The 21,829-nt window shown below is 41.5% G+C and overlaps 1 protein-coding gene across 2 annotated transcripts in view; it reads right to left on the bottom strand.

The window, feature by feature from the left end:
- The window catches only part of itpr3 (inositol 1,4,5-trisphosphate receptor, type 3), a 70,227-nt gene extending 59,617 nt beyond the window's left edge, over window positions 1-10,610 (bottom strand). Inside the window, exons 1-2 of one of the 2 annotated variants that reach the window (XM_080897856.1) lie at window positions 10,482-10,610; window positions 10,062-10,401 (exon numbers count right to left, since the gene is read on the bottom strand). In XM_080897856.1, coding sequence (XP_080753982.1) covers window positions 10,062-10,153 — 92 coding nt within the window. In that variant the 5' untranslated portion in view covers window positions 10,154-10,401; window positions 10,482-10,610. Of the gene's footprint in view, window positions 1-10,061 lie in introns of both variants that reach the window. The other variant, XM_080897858.1, reaches the window with a different exon arrangement.
- Between the last annotated feature and the right edge of the window lie 11,219 nt (window positions 10,611-21,829).

The following is a 21,829-nucleotide window of genomic DNA, read 5'->3' as shown; positions in this document are numbered from 1 at the left end:
AAAAAAAACAAAGAAAACAAAACAAAAACTCCACGAAAACAATTCACTGACCTAAATACCGCTCACTATCATAATACTTCATAAAACTGAATTCATTTCAGGCTTCCTTCCATCCCAGAGATTTCCCCTTGACTGGCTTTGGAACACCAGCAGAACTGGAGGCAGCGGCCGGATGGAGCTCTGGGTGGTTCTGCTTCGACTGCACCCAGTCAGGCGTGGAGATGCTTTGATCGATAGAGAAAAGTCCTTTTTAACTTTGCTTCTTTGACATGGAGAAAATTTTAATTGCAGTAGTTTTAACAGTATTTATGCCAAGGCAATAGTTGTTTTTTGTTTCGTTTTTCTGTCCCTCCTTCTTCTGCTGCAGGAGGAGAAACATTTAAATATGGATCCAGGTGTTTGAATAAACACAGATGTTTTCCATGTTTCCCTCCCAGAAAACAGCAAATGAACTGGCAGGCCACAGATTTCAATGATGCTGAGTGACAACTCAAATCTCCTTGGTTCAGTTTTTGAACCAAAGAGACCAGATCCTTTTCCAAAGTGACTTTAGTAAACTCAGCTGCAGACAGAAGAGTAAAGTGCAGCAAGTGAACACAAAACACAGTAATTGTCAGGGTTCATGGGTCACTGATCCATGGTTTTCAATTTGTTTATGTGAACTGTTTATTTTCCATATGTTCACATTTCCTTTATACCAGCCTTCACCAAGCTGTGAGTCCTGGGTTTGGGTCCTATCTTCTCCACATCCATCCATCCATCCATCCATCCATCCATCTTCTGCCGTTTATTTGAGGCTGGGTCGCAGGAGCAGCAGCCTAAGCAGAGAAGCCCAGACCTCCCTCTCCCCAGCCACCTCCTCCAGCTTGTCCAGGGGAATACCAAGGCGTTCCCAAGCCAGTCGAGAGATATAATCACTCTGCCCCGGGACCTCTTCTCAATGGGACATGCTCAGAAGACCTCACCCAGGAGGCGCCCAGGAGGCATCCTTGTCAAATGCCCGAAACAGCTCAACTGGCTCCTTTCGATGCGGAGGAGCAGCGGCTCGACTCTGGCATCCAGGAGGTGAAACTGCTGAGTAGTCCAAAGTGCTGAATCTCAAGTGGCATCATTTGTGGTGTCATTAGCACCCTGAAAGTCACCTAGCCATCATGGGACTTATTAGAGCAATATAACAGTCAACATGTGGATGAATGCTAAGTGGTCTATGGCAGCCTTTCTCAAAGTGTGGTAGGCGTACCACTAGTGATACTTGGGCTCTCTCTGGTGGTACGCGGGAAATCTCCAATTTTTATTTATTTTTTTTTAAGATTAAATAATATACCATTGTGGAGGTATGCAAAGACGACGCAAGAGTTCCCGAGGCTCTTCTGGGAGCCAAACAGAAAAGTCTCCCCGAGCGTGAATCCTCTATGAAGAGCAGCCTTTCCTTATCGCCAGTGGTCGTGGCAGCGGGGAGTTGGTGAGGCCAGCTCGCAATGGCAACTGGCGGATGGAGACGTGAGTGAAGAGGAATCCGCCGTGAGTGAAGAGGAATCCAACAATCAGACAGATTGTTGGGTTTTCTCTCTATTTTCGAAGGGTCTTTAACTTCCAATATAAAGGGCCTTAAGGTGACTGTTGCTGTGATTTGGCGATATGTAAATAAAATGGGATTCAATTCAAAATCATCTTTTATTCCATTTTTTTTTATTTTTGCTGGAACCCATAACTGAAATTAAAATGTAACTACGATGAAACTGCAGTTTTTGCTTCTGTAAAAGGTAAGAACGGGTATTTTACCAAAAAATGGTCTAAAACACTCAAAAACCGCCTGAAGCATCTCTACATATGTCCTTCAACTATTCTTGTAGTAGGGAGTGTCCCTGTAATTTTCATTGTTGTTTTGCATACCAGAAAAATTCTAGTTTTTTCATGATGTTTCAGCTCATTGTTCTCATTACTCACCACCTGCTTTGAATTAGTGTGCAGGGAGGAGTGCCGGAGATGTTTCAACATTTACGTAGCGTTCCCCTGTGACCATCACATGATCGCAGGCTGACACGTTGCTCTCACAATGTTTATTTAGTAGATCTTTTTTCTGGGAAGGAGACAACTAACTAATCTCTCTGAGAAAGCGAAGATGGCATGTGTCTGCAGTGTGTTGTTAGTAGTTGTACTTTACTACCTCAGCAGCTCAGTGCTTCTGTTTGAATCCTGTTTGTGTTGATCCAGCTGAATTTGACTGTAGGGAAACCAGTAGGTTCATCCACTCATACTTCACTCACTGTCTCACCTGGCAGGAACTCCCTATTCAAATGTCTCAAAGTAAAGAGTGAACAGAAGCCACACACATGCCAAAACATCAAAATGTGGCCCTTAAGGTATATAAAACAAAGAAATCAACAACTGTGCCACATTTGGCTTATGAGTGGCATGAAAGGAGATTAGATTAGGCCTTTGTGCTCTTCAAGAGTGTGTTGTCATTTTCATGCAAATACTTGCAGAAAACAAAACAGCACCATCCCCATCTCGGTTCATGAGGAAAATAATCCTGCTTTTGATTGATTCCCTTAGTATATGTATATGACAACAGCTTCATAATGGGACCTCAGTAATGAATGGTTGGCACCATGGTGACTACATCCACCTTAGTGGATGGGAACCAGGTGGCCCTTTATTTTATCATAAAGATGGGTATAAAGTTGGTGCTCACTGAAGCCCACTCAAGTTGTTCGACACACTGGAAAAAAACAGATTGGTGACATAAAGTTGATATCAGAAATACAGAAACAAATGGAGTGTAGAGAAAAAAACTGCTGCCACAAATTGCTCAGAAACTGGTTCTGTAAAGTGCAACTGTTATTGTAATAAGGGATTTTGTATTACATGCTCATATTTCTCTATTTGGTTATTTTTTGTATTTTTTGTATTTTTTGATTTGTTTTATTGTCCCATGTCTGGTTTTGTTCTGGTCAATTTCTATCATTTTCCTTCTGTGCTTTCCAGGCCACGTCTCCCCGGAGAGAGATTTTAATCTTAAAGGAGTTCTTGTTTAAGTAATAGTTCAATAAAATGTGAAAACAACTGTGGGTTAAACCCTCCATCAAACGGATAAATGTTCAACTCTGACCGTGTTTTTGTTCTCTTTCACTGCAAGACTTTGAGGTAGGTCAGGTTCCTTTTGTTTGATTAAAGGGTGGACGAAGTGCAGAAATATTTACTTTTCTCTTGTCTAAGATGCTAGCATGGGCAAACTACTGAGCAGTTAGCATGTCGACATTAGTGTGTAATGCGTATCCAAACCACAGACGTTTGGGGACTTGACATCATTGATACTGTTTTGATATGAAGGTTACATAGAATGAAAATATGGATAATTGTTGTGGTTACATTTTTACAGATGTATATTTTATAGTGTGGGACTATACTAAAAATGTTTTATTTGGGCCCAGGAGATTTCTTTGTTACAGTACTATAAGTGGACACTAGGATAAGGGGCAATAAAGGGAATTTCACATTATTGTGGAAAATTAGAGTGTCAGTAAAATTCAAACTTTTTGAATTTATACTAGAGTCACCTTCATTGGTGATAAAATAAAGTCCCAACACTCTCATCTTCCACCTGCACAAATCTGAACATTTGTTGACTTTGGTTGTTTTATAATGCAATAAACTAAATATGTTGGGGGTCTTGAATACAGATAGTTGAAGGCATTTTTTCATAAATGTTTTCCATTGTGTATAAGTCTGAATATGGTGACTTGCATGAAATGTCTGGAATTCCTGATGTGGACATTTTAAAATCCGAGTTAATGAAGCCTTCTGGTAAATGGACTGATTCTTATATAGCGCCTTTCTACTCTCCCGAAGTACGCAAAGCACTCTACACAACATGCCACATTCACCCAGTCACACCAACACTTCCCTCTAAGCTTTTAGCTTCCTAGCTAACATTCATACTGGATGAATCGGAGAGCAACTTAGGGTTTGCATCTTGTCCAAGGATACTTGGCATGCAGACTGGAGGAGCCAGGGATCAAACCACTAACCTTTTGATCAGTAGATGACCTCCTCTTCTAGGGGTGCAACAATACATGTATCAGTATTGAACCGTTCGATACAGTGCTTTTGGTTCGGTACGCATATGTATCGAACAATACAACATTTTCAATTTATTTTATCAACTTTTCTTCTGACGATGCTGTCTGTGTTGAGCGCTCAGTGGATCTGCGCTCGACTACTCCGCATTTGCCGCGTTATGGCATTAGAATCATTTTAACGAGATTAACGCTGACAGCACTAGTGGGAACACAATGAATATGACTGCACATTTACTCCGACAGCATCCTAGTGCAAAGACAAGTGGAAGCAGACAAAAACAACAAGCACGCATGCTACAAACTTTAACCGAGTCATTTAGACAGCCGTTAGCACAGGATTCTCCTTATGATATGTTTAATATGCTGCTGAGAATATAGCCCAGAAGAAGCGTATAGTAGAGCTTTTATTTTGGAAAGAGACATTTCTCTGTAATAAACTCTCTTTTCCAAACATGAGTGATTTCTCGATCAGATAGATTTGTTTATTTTTATTATATTGTTGTTTCAGCAACATTAAATTTATAAACTGTACTTTTGAGTTATAATATATATTTATAATTTTAATAAATGACAAATTAAAAAGGCATGAACGTTTTTTTTGCATCGAAAAAATATCGAACTGTGACACCAAAGTATGGAACCGAACCGTGAATGTTGTGTATCGTTGCACCCCTATACTCTACCCCCCTGAGCTACAGCCACCCCCCTGCTAGCTATTAAATGATAGAATGTGAATTTGGACCTGTATGAAAGGAAAGGTGCAGAGTTTACTAGAGTCCCCGGGTTCATGCTTAGACTATATGGACCATATGTGTTGGTTGGTGAAGTCCCATTCTGAAGTCTCAGTGTTGACTGCTGTTGTGTTGACTATTTCAAGCCAGAAATGACCATATTTGAATGAGAGAATAGACTGCTGCCAGCCCATAATGTTAACACTGAAACTGTAGAGTACTAATAAAATTTAAGAATTTTGCTCACCTAAACTGAATTTGCAGACAAACTGTACTTCACAGCAGGCCATGTTTGTTTCCAGAGAACTCTACCTGAATGCTTCAAATGCTTCAAAAGGCACCAGCAACACAAATATGTTATCTGACTCACTCCTGGAAAGGTAAAGCCATCAGATAATAAGCAGTTACAACTGCCTGTGCTGAAAAACCTGTCAGTTAAAAAAAATCCTGTACAGTTGAGGGATATAGATACAGATAACACCAAAACAGTATGTTGTACCAGGTTATAAACGTTCTTTTTAACACTGTAAAGCTGGACGTTTTCATCTGGGACTATATGGGGATTTTCTTTTTTACACCCTGCCTCAACTACCATTGAAGAAAGTGAAGTTTTTTCTGTTGCACTTCCTACTTGGCTTCCTTTCAGCCCTGAAGATTAGAGGTAGACCCCTTACAATGTTCAAACTACCTGCCTAATTTTGTCTAGCTCCCCTTGCGAATGGGTGGGCAAAACATGACTCTTGCCTGTGACGTCACCATAATTATTAAAGGTTGACCTATAGTTTTTATTGTATTTGTTCAGATCAGTGTGGCAGTCAATGAATAAAGCTGTAAAGGTCAAGACTGAGTCAAATTCAAAGGAGTGCGTGTAAGACCATGGTACAGGAAACACACACAAACGCTGGTACATATATCTTTGTGAGGACTCTGTGACATAACACATTCTCAAGACCATAACGCAACAGTGAAAGCCTCCCTATTGTTACTGAATACTGATTCTAATCTTAACCTGAAAAACAAATCTGAACCTAAAGAAAGTTTTGACCAGACACAAAGTCCTCATAAAGCGAACATTAACAACAGCAGGGACAAATGCACAAACTGGCAATGGAAATCTCTCTTGGACATGCCGAGTATCACTTCCTTTTCCTGCCAAGCAATCAGACAGCACTGCCGCTACCCTATGCAGCATGTTTGTGTTAAAGTTTGTGCTGGAGATAGTGAAACATCAGCAATTCCAGAAGACTCTGGACAATATTAGGAAAAAGATGATCTGTTGCATTTGTTCTAGTTTCTTTACTTCAATCTTCTGTAATTTTTGAATTTTATTGAAATAACACATGTAAGAGAAAGTTAGTAAAAATCAGAAACCACTAAAACATAAAGTAATGTTTTCCTGGTTGCACTCCTCCTCTGATCTCGTCGATAACAAATGTAACATACAAGCAGAAAAGCTGGAAGGTGTGTAATGAGTGCATTAACTCTGAAGCAGCCTTCATGCACGACCATTCTCCCTGTAACTTATTAAGACTTTCGACCTACAAAGGGCTTTAGTGGACTCTAGCTGAAACCCTTTTGACAAAGACAAGATGCTTGACATACTTCATAGTCAATACTCTGTGATATGCTGCAGAAACATTTTGGTTCATAACAGGAACACACTGATTGTTGAAATCGCTTATTGAAATATATGGTTAATGTCATTTGTGGGTTTATTTGTTTTTCTGATTAATTTCACTCATTTTCAGTACGGTGAAAAAAGTTTTTGTAGATTCAAGAACTGAGAAGAACTGTTTGACAGTGATTAAAATAGTATTTTTGCACCAACGAGGAAATTCCCACAGAGCTATTAGCTGGAAAGTGGACAGGTGGAGGACCAAAGAAGTGGCAGGACTGAAGATCTATCTATAGCTGATCACACAGGAGGTGAGGGTAGGGATGTCACCGAGCCTGATACTTAGGGTAGTTCTCAACACAATAAAAACACAGTGGTGCGTGTTTGCTTCTGGCCCTAGAGTTGATCCAGTTCTACCTACTGTTTGCCGAAGCCTCTTCAAGTGGTCTCGGGCGAAGGCTGGCTGTCAGGAAGCCATTCTTAAGGAAGCAAACCAAGGCTGAGGTATGCCAGTTACTGTGACAACAACTAAACTGAACATCGGTAACAACACCTTTTAAGGACTCGTGAATCTAAATTTGAATTTTTTCAAATTGTCATCGATATGTATGGAGGACGTCAACAGGAAAGTACAACCACCATCCGCAACCATCTGTAAAACAATGTAGGCTCTGCTATGGTTTGGGGCTACGTGTCAACCAGTGGTGTTGGAGATCTTTTTCAAAACTGATGGAATTATGAACTTACTAAATAGTAGGTTGCTCAAGACTTCTGCAAAATACTATAACTGCATCTCTTCTTCATAATAGCATGTATTTATTTATTTCAGTCTGTCCAAAAGCCTAAAACCGCCGCCCCTCAAGGGGCCTCACACCAGGACAACTAACTCTTGCAGCTGAATAATGACTTCTAGCAAATGTCTAGTCATCAACTTGCTTGCTAAAGCAACAGAAAGACAGACTTGTCAGGTCAGGCAGAGATACTGAAGGTGGTCCTGCTGGAGTGTCCCACAGGTCCAATGGTGGCTGCTGAATTTTTACGCATTTCTAGAGCATCATTAGGACTTAAATGAGCCAGCATTACTGTTGCATCAAATTTGATCAAGTATGTGAGTTAAAGTTTTAAAACAGGTTTGGCGACATCAGTAACAAATTTACTCTTGTAAGAACATTATTAACCATCTGACTTTTGAGTAGGTGGGATCTCACGGTGCCCTGGTGATAGGGATCTTAACGGGGTCTCTCATCCAGACTGTTTTGTTCATGTGTCGCCTTACAGATGTAAGGTATCACTGAGTGACCGTGGGGATTTCCTTCCCCCTGAAATAAGGTGAAAAAGGGTCCAGTTTGATACATTTAGATTCAGTGATGTGATTATGGCACTTTATAATAAAGTGTACTGTTACTGCTGTAGTGGTGATGCTAACGCTACACAAGTCCCAGAGCAGGAGGGCTGCTTTCATATTAACCTCCATCAAAGCAGACATTAAGGCCACTGATGCTGGCCATTAGAAAGTTTCTAAAAACTTCTAAACTGGCTTCACTATTCAGACCTGAAAGCAATGTCCATCCATAACATACACTCAGTGGGTGCACAATGCACCACTGTTGACCTGCACCACCTGCTTTCAGTGGGTGTCACTCATTCTCACACTGCCCAAATCAATCTAAAACCAAAAGCTTCAAAGCCTTCATTTAAAAAATATGTTCAACAAGTTCTCTCAGCACAGGACAAAGTCTGGTATGTTTTCACAAAAACACACTTTGTTTGCAGGGAAAAGCACACACACAGAAGCTTCTCCACAAAAACAAAAAATGCGCATATGTCACCTTCCTTCTTTCAAAACACTGACGAGCCTGTACACTTCTTCACCTCAGAGTCAATCTATCGTCTCTGGAGTTCTGGATAAAGCAGTTCATTGCACGGACTATTTTTCCATCACCTGTGAAACTTTGCAAATGCAAATATTGTCTTTGCTCTTTTTTCTTTAACTGCAGGCTTTCTGCATTAAAGCAGCTGCTCCTGATGCACGTAGACCTATAATAACTCCTCTGTTTCAGGCTTTTTTAATGTCTCTTTATGGATATTATTCACAATCAGTGGTGGGCAGTATATCATATATATCAGTCATATTTTAACCATAATATGACAAATAGTTCCACTACAGCGAAGAGACAAACAAGAGGTTAAATTCATGATAGTCAGAAGCATTGATGTGGATCTGAAGAGGAAACCGGCGCTGACAGCATACTCACAGTTTAATCACACTATTTAATAATCCACAACTAATTCACTTCAACAGGGCAAATATCAAAAACACAATACTTTGTGAAACATACATGTACTAGCAATGACTGCATATTTACACAATGACATCATAGTGTTGTCTTGATACATGCTCAGTCTTCCAGGTCAGCGTTTCTATATAACAGCCCTTACTGCAAACAGTAAACTGTTATTACTATATTAGACAAGGTTGAACTACACATCCTAAAAGCCAGGTACACACAACTAAGGAACAGTGTATCAGATATCAGTCCAGTCCTCTCTTAAAAAGCTGTAATGGTTATGGTGACAAGTGGCCAACAAGCTATATTATTTAATTCCATTGAATTGTGTTGCATGGTGCTCTGTGTTTTTACATGCATCAGCAGCAGTGCACCTGTTGCTATCAGGAGAGTTAGTTTGGACTTATTTCATGTCTGGTATTGCATCCTTTTTTAAAAAAAACATAAGTGCCAAATTATGGTCAGGCGAGTGAGCACTGAAATGCTCCACTCACAATACAACCCTCTCTGTTTGGTTTAAAGCTTGTAAGGAGGCTAATGCTGCTGTCAGCTCCGGTTATATTATCAGACTGAACTGAGATGAGACTAGTGCACATAAATCCGCTCAAAAGAAAAGAAAAAGAAAGAAAGAATATTTCTTCATTATTTTAACAATATTCGATCGTGGCTCAAAGAGTTGGGTGTTCGTCTTGTAATCGGAAGGTTGCCGGTTCGAGCCCCGGCTCGGACAGTCTCGGTCGTTGTGTCCTTGGGCAAGACACTTCACCTACTGCCCGATGGCGCGATATGGCAGCCTCGCTTCTGTCAACCTGCTCCAGGGCAGCTGTGGCTACAACTGTAGCTGCCTCCACCAGTGTGTGAATTAATAGTGGAATTGTAAAGCGCTTTAAGAGTCTCAAAAAGCGCATATAAATGCAATCCATTGTTATTTATCTTTTTCCTGTTTTGGGTTGTTGTGCCAGTAAATATAAACCCTTTAATTTTATTTTACTTCCATGTGTTTGTTTGTTATGTTTTATTTTACAAAGTTAAGAAAACAAGATTAAAGTGGAGTCTGATGTTGTTTGATGGAAGAATGCTTCCCAGTCTCTTCCTCACAGGGACGGATAGTCAACAACTAATCATTCAACACTGTGTCGGCTCAGCGCTGAGCACTGACACCTGAAGCCACGTGTCGATCTACAGAACCCAGTTTAAACTCCTCATCTTCAGGTTTTAATGAAGCTGGGGGCTTCGCTCAGGCTGTTAACGGATGTGTGCACACAGAAGTACAACGGAGGTGTTCACAGTCATTTCCACAGCGCACAAGTGCACACAGAGCACATGACAGTGACGGTACACTCACCCCAGCGTGCTGATGAAGCCGTTCACCGTGCCCTCGGCATACAGGGATACAATGTCCCCGATGTGGAGGAAGCTGGATGCAGAGTCAGACATTCTGCAGCTGATTTATTTCAACAGCGAGAGGAACCCGCAGGTAGAGCCGAGAGAGAGGAACTTTCTCCCCCCTCCTGTCCTCTCCTCTCCGTGTGTGGAAGTTCAGAAGCAGCGAAGAAAGTCAAAGTTTCCTCCTCGCATGCAGCGGCTGGAGTCCTGAGAGTTCAGGGGAACCTCTTTACATTCACCCCGCTTCAGTCCTGCCGCCTTCAAGGACTCACCGGCGGCTGCTGCTGCATGACAGCGAACTGTGGAAGAAAAAAACTCTGAAGGAGCTCGCAAACTTTTTACAACAGGAGCGCAACGGGGGCCCACCGCTGATCCGTACCTGAGTCTGCTGAGAGGCATCTGTGTGGAGATCTTGCCGCAGGTTAAAGTGTTCACACAGAGGCGCAGACACGCAACGCGACCTGCTCCGTCCCTCCCTCTCAGTGTGTGTGTGTGGTGGGGGTGTGCACGCTCGCGCGCTCACGCCGAAGACTCGGGTACTAAAAACCAGGAAGTGAGTTAAGGCGTTGATAAGACTGACAGACGGCTTCAAGAAATAAAAAATGCACACACACACACACACACACACACACACACACACACACACACACACACACACACACACACACACACACACACACACACACACGGGTGTAGTGAACGCAACGCGAGCTCGGAGGCCGGTGTGACGCGTGCACTGGCAGCCTGCCGGACGTGTCCGTGCGCTCCCGAGTTTAGTGACATGTAGCCAGAAACGGTTCAAATCAAAAATCGGTCAGAATATTTGATCATAAATACAGCGAGGAAAAAAGATACAGATAAACTGGACCTCTTGTGTAACTCGGTGCAGCCGCTGCATGTCAAAAAGGCTGCACAGAGTTCAGATGTTAATTTTTTATTTAAACTGTAAATGCAAGTAAAATCCAGAATCTTATCTAACATATCTAGTATAGTACAGGCTCACATTTGAACAAATAAGTAAAGCTTTATAATACATTTAGAATTCACCCGCCACTTCATTAGGTACACCAGTTCAGCCTTTTATGAACACAAAGTTTGCAGAAGAGCACAGTGCATTAGATCTCCACGCAGATGGGCTACAACAGAAGACCACACCATCTGCCACTCCTGTCAGCTAAGAACAGGAAACTGAGGCTACACTTCACAGGGGCCTGAACTGACAGAAGGCCTACACTTTTAGTCTCTTAGCAACAAATGAGCCTCATTTAAATAGCACAGCCTACATGACCATTGTTGACGACTAGGTTGGTCTTGATGGCTGCTTCCAGCAGGATAAAGCACCGTGTCACGAAGCTCAGATCATCTCAAACTGGAGACAGACACTATCTCTACTTTTAAGATTAGGCTTCAAACTTTCCTTTTTGCTAAAGCATATAGTTAGGGCTGGACCAGGTGACCCTGAATCCTCCCTTAGTTATGCTGCAATAAGCATAGGCTGCTGGAGGATTCCCATGATGCACTGGGTGTTTCTTCTTCAGTCACCTTTCTCACTCACTATGTGCTTATACATCTCTCTGCATTTAATCATACTTGTTATCATTCATCTCTGGGTCTCTAACACAGCCTGGTTCTGACGGAGGTTTCTTCCTGTTAAAAGGGAGTTTTTCCTTCCCACTGTCTGTATGTATTATCGTAGGGTTTACCTTACATTATAAAGCGCCTTTAGGGGACTGTTATTGTGATTTGGTGCTGTATAAATCATATAATGTAAAGTAGCAATGTGTTTAGCATTAACCGCTTTTCCCAGGCTTGAGCATCAACAGGAAAGAATCTGAGGATACAAAAATGGCACGATTCACATTTTGTTCCACAATATAATTTTTACAAATTCAGTTATGTTTTATGTTTTTTAAAGTGTAAAAGAAGTTACTATATTAAAAAAAATGTTGGCAATAAACAAACGTCATCACCAGCAACCAGAAGTCGGGTTATGATGCTCGATGTTCTGGACAATTTTAATCACCTGTTAGAAAAAAGTCTTTGTAAAAGCAACGAAATCCATGAATTTCTGATTTTTCATATATTGTAGAAGAAAATGCGAAAATGTCAACTGCAGGTATAATTTCTGGTATCCAAGCAAGAACATGCATGAAGTGCAAACTTATTTCTGGGTTTCAGAGTTCCTCAAGTGGACATTAGAGACATTGCAGTTTTCAGTCCTCAGTCTCCAAATTTTCCTGCTCACTTAATTCTAACCAGCCATGTTTCTCTAGAGCCCACTGCTGTTTTATAGACTTCTAAATATTTACAGGGATCTTTTTAAATTCCTTTCAAATCATCCCTGGAACACTTCTTTCAATCATCCTGAAGTTTTCCAGCATCTGCGAAATTACTAAAATGTTTTTTCTTTTGTCAAACAGAACTTGATTTCACCATCATTGTTATGCGACTGAAATTTAAACCATGACAACTTGTTTCTCTCAAAGATGTGAAATGCAGAAGTTTGTGGTTTGCTATTGTAAACCACAATTTTCCGTCACAAGACAGAAACACCCAGAAGCCGTGTTTTTACCCCACAGATGTGCAGGCTGAGTGTGTCTGTGGAGTCCTGCTGAGCGGAGTTCTTCTTTTAACTGTTAAATGAGCAGGTAAGCTGTCTGATGCACTTCAGCTATGCTCCAGTAAACATCACAGACGTCTTATTCGCCCGACGGTTCATGAAGCTCTGTGGAACACCTCAAGTATTTACATAAAGAAAACAGACCAAAGTGATATCAAATGACAGCTGTCTGTAGGCTTGACTCAGTCTAGCTCTGTAAAGAAAAGAGGAAACAAGCAGGGCGAAACACAGTCTTGTTCCTGATTGGCTGGAAGGTGTGACACGCTACACTGAGGCGGCACAAATATTGGTTCCAAACCATTGAACTGGTGCCCACATCTGAGTTTCAGGGATTTCAATGATTCTGTTGAGTAATATAGAAGTGCACAGTGTCATACCTGGAAGCGTAAATAACACATGAAAACATGAGTGAAGAACTCTAATGAACAATGCTTTAAAAAAACAAACTTTAATATTAGACCTTAAAATGCATCCAGGATTAAAATACATGCCTCATGTCTGGTTGTAATTTAAGAAAATCTAATCGCAATGAACTGACTGGTGTTTTTTTTATGTGGACTGTTAAGGTCATTTTTACCTTTTGCCTCCAGTTTATCTTCACTGGACCTGGATAAACGTCACACAGGTGATGATTTAAGATCTGCAAGTTAATTCTGTGTATTTGTGTTAAAACCCAAAGACCTGGATACTGAACTACAACACACACACACACACACACACACACACACACACACACACACACACACACACACACACACACACACACACACACACACTCTGACTCGCATCCCGACAGGTTGGTCATTGGGATGCAATACCACAAATGACCACTAGGTCAAAGAGAGCTGTTTTCATGCATTATTGCTCAACAGATTTATATATTTAATCCATGTGAACAAAAAGCTTTAGACTCTGCTACCAAAAACTTTTTATATTTGTTTTTATACAGCCACGTGTTATAGGCACAACACAAACAAGGAGGCACGAGCAGCACTGTGTCCCACCCCTCTACTGGCATCTGGAATCCGGCCAGTCAGAATATAATGGACTTTAAGCCAGGCCTTAAAGAGACAGGAGCCCGAATGGCTCATTTCAGAGGATCAGTGGATCAACTGAGGCGTCATGTTTTCAGCTTTTGCCTGTACATCCACGACAACAACTGCTAACAGTTAATTAGGCACATTTTAGGCCTCCAGTATGACTGCTTTGGTCCACTTTAATGGCAGAAATCTAGCATAGACTCCCAAGTGATTATTTGCAAATTGCTGCAGCTGCAAAGGCTCCACTCCCATGCAAAGTTTGCTATATTAAAAATTAAAAAAAAGATGGTGACGCATGTGTGTCCCAAAAAACTCGAGACAGCTTAAATAAAAAGAGAGAAACCTCATAACTCATATTTTATTCACAATTGAAAACAGAAAATATATCAAATGTTTAAACGAAGACAAATCTCCATTTTAAGAAAAATATTAGCTTCTTTATGTCTCAAAAAAGTTGTGACAGGGCCATGTTCCCCGCTGTGCAGCATCTAATCTTCCTTTAACAGCAGACTGTAAAGGTGCAGGAGCAGAGGAGAGCAGCTGCTGCGTTTTGTTGTCACATTCTGGTCTGATAGAATATTTTAGTTGATCAGCAGTTCTGAGTTTTCTTTGGTGTGTTTTTCATTTCATGATGGACCAAATGTTTGGTGAGAAGTCTGGAATGGAGGCAGGCCAGCTGAGGAACTGGTCCCATCTTTTGTGAAACCATGATGTTGTAATAGATGCAGTTTAGCATCGTTCAGCTCAAATGTGCAGGACTTTCCCTGAAAATGCAGCATTGATGGTTGTCACTTCCATAGGTGTTGTTGCTTTACTCAACATGTTTTGTTCTTTTTGTGTTTTGTTTAAAGGCTTTTTGGATTGATTAATAGTTGTAGTTTCAGAGGCAGTTATCCCTCCATGTGCTGTACGTAAATGCAAGGGAAACCGCAGCTGAACACAATAATAGTAATCAGTAATCCACTCACGCCACCTCTTCCTCTCCATTTACAGATTTATAACAACATGTGAGTTTCCGTGGTCACGTGGTCTCTGTGGTGACTGAAAAAATAAGGCCAACTATGCTTTTCTTTCTTCTCCCATTGGAACACATCTAGACTACGTTTAGGGGCAAACAGCAAGTCCTCGAGAATCTTTTGGTTTCAGGGTAAAATCCTGGTTTGGTTTAAGGTCACATTGTGATGAAAGGAAATCAATGAAGTAAAGAAAACAAAAGATGCCGGGTGTGTTTGTGACACCTGGCAGCGTCTGTCGTCCTTAAATAAAACTAAGGTTCTCTCAGAGAGACAAAATCTCACCTCACAGAGACACAATTCAGTCAAACTGTGGTGTTCGGTTGTTTGAGCAGGTCCTCCCCACTATGTCCAAATGTCTACAATGACTGAATCCTGTTTTTAGCTCCTTTGTTTTCAAATGTCAGCCATTAGGGAGAAGCAAACATCCAAGCCAACAACCTCCCGATTTGTGGATGCCCCCCAAAATGAGCTTTCTCTGTGTGTGTGTGTGTGTGTGTGTTTGTATGTGTGACATAGTTGTGTTGACAATTTAAAGTGATGTAGGGTGGACAGATTTAGAAAATGGCATCTGTTTAAATAGAGAAAAAAAACTTTCCATCTGAACCTGAAAACACGCCACTCTCCTCTCTGGAGGTTATGAACCCAGACGTGGGTGCTTATCTGGGGCAAAGGGAGGGAGGAGAACTGAAAAACTCCAGAAGAAGATGAAGTAAAAGTTCAGAAAAGCCTCGTTGCAGTTTAGAGCCAGTGTATTTCGGTGCACAAAATTCTCAGTTTTGGGGTCAGAGTCTGAGCCACTTTTGGTAAAGCAAAGGAAAGAAAAGACAAAACAACAATTATGTGTTAAAGTTTGAAAAAAGTAGTAAATAGCAAAAGGTGTTTAATCTTTATTCTCATAAGACTGAAAAGGCAAGCTCGTCAGCACACAAAGACTTCTGTCAGAAACAGTTTCAATCACAGGAAAGGATGAAGTGAAACAGGCGATAATCCCCAGGGCTGAAAAATGAAGCCTGTGCAGAAGCGCTAAAACCCACAATTCTTCTAATGGACACTCCAAACATGAGCGAATCACCACAGACTCACACGTTAAAACACTCAGCTGCGAAACCTTTGGTCTCTATAGCTAATTACCCCCTTCATATTCACTGTATGGGGAGTGAATTAAAAATAGTTCATCCATTTGGATGCTGGTAAGGCTTAAAAGAAAAACTGAGTGAAAAAGATTAGATACCGAGAATACGTGGACAGGAATCACATGACTTCACCCCAAACAGGGAGAAAAAGAGTCAAGAAAAACATGAGCTGGGTGGAGAACTTTCTTTGTGTCCATTAAACCTCTTTGCAGTGGTTTAACGGCGCCAATTAGATTAATAGCTGTTTACATGACGAATAAACTCCGAATATTGTAGTTGATGATATGATTAAGCATGACTTTGAATTGTGTTTCAGTTTTTTGGTTGAAATGTGGCCAGATGTGTCATGTGTGAGGTTTGTTTCATAAAGCACATTAAGGGTAGTTATTCTGGTGAACAGCTGATATTTTTATAGTTCTGCATCACTAACCACTTTACTCTGTTGTAAGAGTGAGTCCATGCAGCACTTTCTTCTGTGCTGTTAAGTACTTTTCAACCATGAACACTGGAGCATGCAGACTGAAGGAGCCGGGGGTCAAACTGAGTTCTCTAGCTGTAATTTAGGGCGTTTCCTACACCTCTAGTTAATTTACTGTGGCTATAATCTGCTGATGAGTTAGTAAACTTGTAGTTTTCCCCCCGTTTGGTTTCTTTTCACAGATAAAGCTCCAAACAAACTCCAGGTGAACCAAAAGATGTTACTGCAAACCATGTGAGAACATTCAGTCCTCATACAAGTCAGGTGTGTTCAGGGGAGGAGCCAGACAGGAAGAAGGTGCTGTGTTTGGACCAGTGCATGATGTTAATAATGTACTCCTCCTGTGGTACTCGGTTGCATCAAAGAATACAAAGTATACCTGGCAGTCCGAAGGAATTTAGCTCTAACTGGCAGTGTTCACGTGGGTGTCGAGTCACCTCCTCCAAAGGGTCTTAGCACAGCTGATGGACCAAACAGCAGAGGTGTGAAACAATGGCTCATTTCCAAATAAAGAGATTGTGAATGAAGTAAATCAGACACGATATCAGTACACTCTTTGTCTTCTGTACAAAACATTGAGCTGTAGTTGACAGACCACAGAAATCAAAACCTGAATGATGCACTGAAGCAATGATGAGCTGTGCTTAGTTTATGGAAACAAAGAACAAAGAAACAACAGTAATTGAATATGAATCTTTAAATTTAAGTTTAACTTTAAAATCCCGAAAGCACATTGGGATTTTGAACACAGGTGGAAAAAGTTGGGCTTCCACAGAATCCTGAGGCTGCCAGAGGAGCATGGACTGGGCAGATGGATACGGTATCATTCCCATCAGGACTTGGGGAACAAACATCTGGGCTTTAAGATTCTCCAGAATGTTTCAGTGCGTGACAATCAGCCGGCGTCGTGCATCTTCATGATGAATGTGGTCTCTCCCCCTGAGGATGGACAGAACATATGGCACTGGCGGTGCTGGTGGACAGGGACAGTGTATTAATTAGGACAGATTGTATGTTTTTTTAATATTTGAGGTCAGCTGCAGGATGCTTCACTCCAAGCCAAACATGACTGTCAGCCTGGGAGATTTAAATGGGATTTAAGGGAAAGGAGGAATTTCATGCTCCGTTATTTCACACCAACATTTTCCACCGACTTTCTCTCCCATATAAGGTTTGCATGTGTGTGTGTCCGCTGACCCGTGCTGCCCTCCATGTCTTTCCACTGGAGAGACTGACAGCCTTATATAGAGCTGCAGGAGCAGAGAGGACAAAGTAGGACAGCGAGTCCACATGCAGCTCCTGGACTCACCTGATGGCTGTCTCTGTGAGGACCTACGGCACCTACAGCCTGTCACAGTGCTGACTCCGCCTGTAGCTGGTTGAACTGGAGCAACCAGATGGTCAGTATGAAATGCTTTATTATTACTAATTATTACTATTACTGCCGCGCTCCTTTCAAAAGCAATCAGAGATGGTAGGTGTGTCTTTTCACAATCCATCACACTGAAGATGTTCCTGCATTGCCCTCACATCGTCACAGTTTGAGGGTTCACACTCGGTTTCAGGGTTGTGGTTAGATTTAGGTTAGTGCGGAAGGCCTCAGAAGATCAAATATGTATATCAATAACATAATGAGAACATGTCACTGCACAATCATAATCTAGCCCTTGTGTCATCCTTTAAAAAACTTACGTTGATCACCCTGGGGACCAAAAAAGGTCCCGCCCCAAAAAGTGCAATAAAAATGTTATATACTAATATTTTTTACCACTTTAAATGAGTCAGTCTTTTAAGACTACTTCTGCCTGAAATATTCACATAAAGTTTTAATTATATTTTCGTTGTTTTAACCCTTTAAATCCCAGTTTTATTACATGAACGCCCTGTTTTTTTAGCCCCAAAAAACAAAAAAACTAAATATTTTCAAAAAAAAACATTTGAAGTAATATTTGATTGTTATTATAATTAGGCCTTTAGATGGACTAAAGATTGGCACCAAGAGTCATTTCGATCGCCTTTTATTTTTTTTCCAGGAGCGCATTTCATAAAATGCACACTATCGACCACGCCCAAAAAGTGCAATAAAAATATTAAATATTAATTTTTTTTTCACTTTAAATTGGTCAGTCTTTTAAAACTACTTCTCCCTGAAATATTCATATAAAGTTTTAATTATATTTTCGTTGTTTTAACCCTTTAAAAAAAAAAAAAACTAAAAAAAAAAACTAAAAAACTAAATATTTTCCCAAAAAAACATTTGAAGTAATATTTGATTGTTATTATAATTAGGCCTTTAGATGGACTAAAGATTGGCACCAAGAGTCATTTCGATCGCCTTTTATTTTTTTTTCCAGAACCAGAAAATGGTCTCCAGGCGGCAAATGCTGCTCGTCGAGGCCGAAATGAGTGCATTCTCCCGGGTTAACTCGCGACGATGATCGGGGCATGTTGCGTCGGACTCCTTTTTCCAGCGCACACTTCCGGTACCACGTGACAACAAATACGTCATTTCCTGTTGACTAAAAAAAATGCACCCTCTCATGGTCCTAGGGACCAAAAAATGGTCCGCTCGATCAGCGGGCGAAGCCGCTGCTGCACGCCGGAAAAGAGGCGTCATTTCCGGCAGGTCTGTCCAAGCAGCCCGCTGTTTTCCAGCAGAGGTCAAATGTGAAGCAAGGGCGCCACCCGGTGGACAAATAAAAAAATTACAACTCTAAGGCCTGTAGTCCAAAACGAAACCTAAGCTGGAGACCTGACGATCCCTTTGACCGTAATTTTTCTGGCGTGAAAAATAGCGTTTATAATGGAAGTCAATGGGCCCAAAACGGTCCCTAGGGTGATCAGTGTGAGTATTTTTGCTGCTCAGCCGTGTTAGGCTGATTTAAGAAAATCAGACTGGAATTTTAAATTTTTTACAAAAACGAAGCCGTTTGGCAAGTTTGGCTATATTACACCCAACACAGTGAAAATGGCTTTCATGCGAACAAACAAAGGGACCCAAAAAGGGCCCAGTATGACACAAGGGCTAGGACAATATGGCTTAATTCTATTTATTTCCATGGATTACCATTTTATAGAGACAGAGTGAGTCACACTCACACACAAAGAGTTTATTTAGTCCACTAATCAGAAACTTTATATTCTAAATCATAAAGCAAGACAAATTCCTCCTAATACACACATTAATCTAAAGGGGTTAAATAAATAAAGACCACAAGGCCTCCTGGATGAGAACGAAGACCTTCCAATCTTTGTGTATAACTCGCAGTGCTGGGTTTGACCTATGAACAGACTTCTTCAGAGAAACAAGCTTCTGTGGGAGAATCAAGTTTCATTTTTCTTTATCATCATTTGGCATCTAATCAAATTCCCATGTACTCCTAAAACTCGCGGGCAGTGGTGCTCAAACATTTACTGGCACGGTTCATATCAAAAGTTTAAACAATGTAATGCCCCATATCCCCCATATCCCCAGTGAAACCAGTGAAACAAAATCCAAGATGATTTTCAGTGAAATGAATCGGCAGAAAACCAATAGCACAGGAGTAAACTCTTTCAGGCGTCGTCTTTCAACCATCCTTGCTTAATTAATCCAAATTCTTTCCCTGGTTGTTCACACCTGCACTGACTCACAGTCAGAGTTTAAACGGTCGTAAATGTTATTTATCTTCATTAGAGGGAATCAGTGAGAACTGCAGGAGGCTCTATCATAGGTGCAGACTGAATGTTGATCAGCACTCCAAGAACTGGAGGAGGTGTGCGTTAGTTGACTTAGCTAAGACGGAGCAATATCGACCTCTGATAGAAGAAAGCTGAACTGCAGGTTGTGGATAAACAATGAAACATCTCACGATCACAAATAAGATTTCCATACCTAGAATCTGATGCAGTGGACTATTCTGATTCTGCATCGCAATGAAAAAGAAATCTGTTCAAATGAATGCACAGAATCTATGTATCAAACCTCAGCTGAGCAGTTATTACCACAGATCAATACCACATGAGCCCAAAAGCCAGTAACTGATTTCCAACCAACTGGAGGAATCGGTCCGCCAGGACCTCCACTCCTGGCCGCTGCCTGACTCACATTGCACCCGACCCCTACGGTGCCTCCTGTGGGTGGTGGGCCTGCAGGAAGATGGGCCCATATCCCTCTTTTGGGCTGTGCCCAGCCGGGCCCCATGAACTAAGGCCCGGCCAGCCGGAAAAGGGTGGAGTGCCCACTCCGGGTCAGGGACGAGATCCTGCGCCAAGTGGAGGAGTTTAATCAAATCAAATCAAAATTTATTTATATAGCACATATTAAAACAACAGTGTTGACCATAGTGCTTCACAGTCAATAAAAACACAAGACAGTTAAAACAAACAATAAAAGAGGACAACAAACAATAGGTAACAACGCAACAAGCTAAAACAGACAACTAGACAGAATCAAAAGCCAAAGTAAAAAATAAGTTTTAAGACGTGATTTAAAAGACTGGATCGACTCGGCAGTGCGAATATAAACAGGGAGGTTGTTCCAGAGTCTGGGTGCCACGGATGCAAAAGGCCCGGTCGCCTCTCGACTTCATTCGAGTCCTAGGTTGTGCTAGGAGCCTGTGATTGGACGATCTAAGTGCTCTGTTGGGATTGTATGAATGGAGTAAATCAGAAAGATAACTGGGCGCTAAATTGTTCAAAATATTAAAAGTGAACAAAAGCATTTTAAAATCTATACGATATTTAACAGGGAGCCAATGTAATTTGGCTAAAATTGGAGTTATGTGTTCATGAATTCTCGTACCTGTTAAAAGACGCGCAGCTGCATTTTGAATTAACTGGAGCCGGCAAAGAGAGGAGTGTTGGAGGCCCGAGTAGAGGGAGTTACAGTAGTCCAATCTGGATGTAATAAATGCGTGGATAAGCTTTTCAAGGTCCTTTAAAGGAAGGAACGGCTTTGCTTTGGAAATCTGACGCAACTGGTAAAAGCTGTTTTTTACCACAGTGGACACCTGTTTCTCGAGTTTAAGTATCTCAGGGTCTTGTTCATAAGTGATGGGAGAAGGGAGCGGGAGATCGACAGATGGATTGGTACCGGTCTGTTGTGGTGAAGAGTGTAAAAGCAAAGCTCTCAATTTACCGGTCGATCTACGCCCCTACCATCACCTATCGTCACGAGCTGTGCGTAGTGACCGAAAGAACGAGATTGCGAATACAAGCGGCAGAAATGGGCTTCCTCTGAAGGGTGTCTGGCCTCTCCCTTAGAGATAGGGTGAGAAGTTCAGCCATCCGGGAGGGGCTCAGAGTAGAGCAGCTGCTCCTCCACATCAAAAGGAGCCAGTTGAGGTGGTTCGGGCATCTGACAAGGATGCCTCCTGGGAGAGGTTTCCTGGGCATGTCCCACTAGGAAGAGGCCCCGGGGCAGACGCAGGACATGCTGGAGAGATTATATCTCTTGGCT

The sequence above is a fragment of the Rhamphochromis sp. 'chilingali' genome, assembly GCF_963969265.1.
Source record: "Rhamphochromis sp. 'chilingali' genome assembly, chromosome: 12".
Lineage (NCBI taxonomy): Eukaryota > Metazoa > Chordata > Actinopteri > Cichliformes > Cichlidae > Rhamphochromis > Rhamphochromis sp. 'chilingali'.
This window is presented reverse-complemented; position numbering and strand designations above follow the sequence as displayed.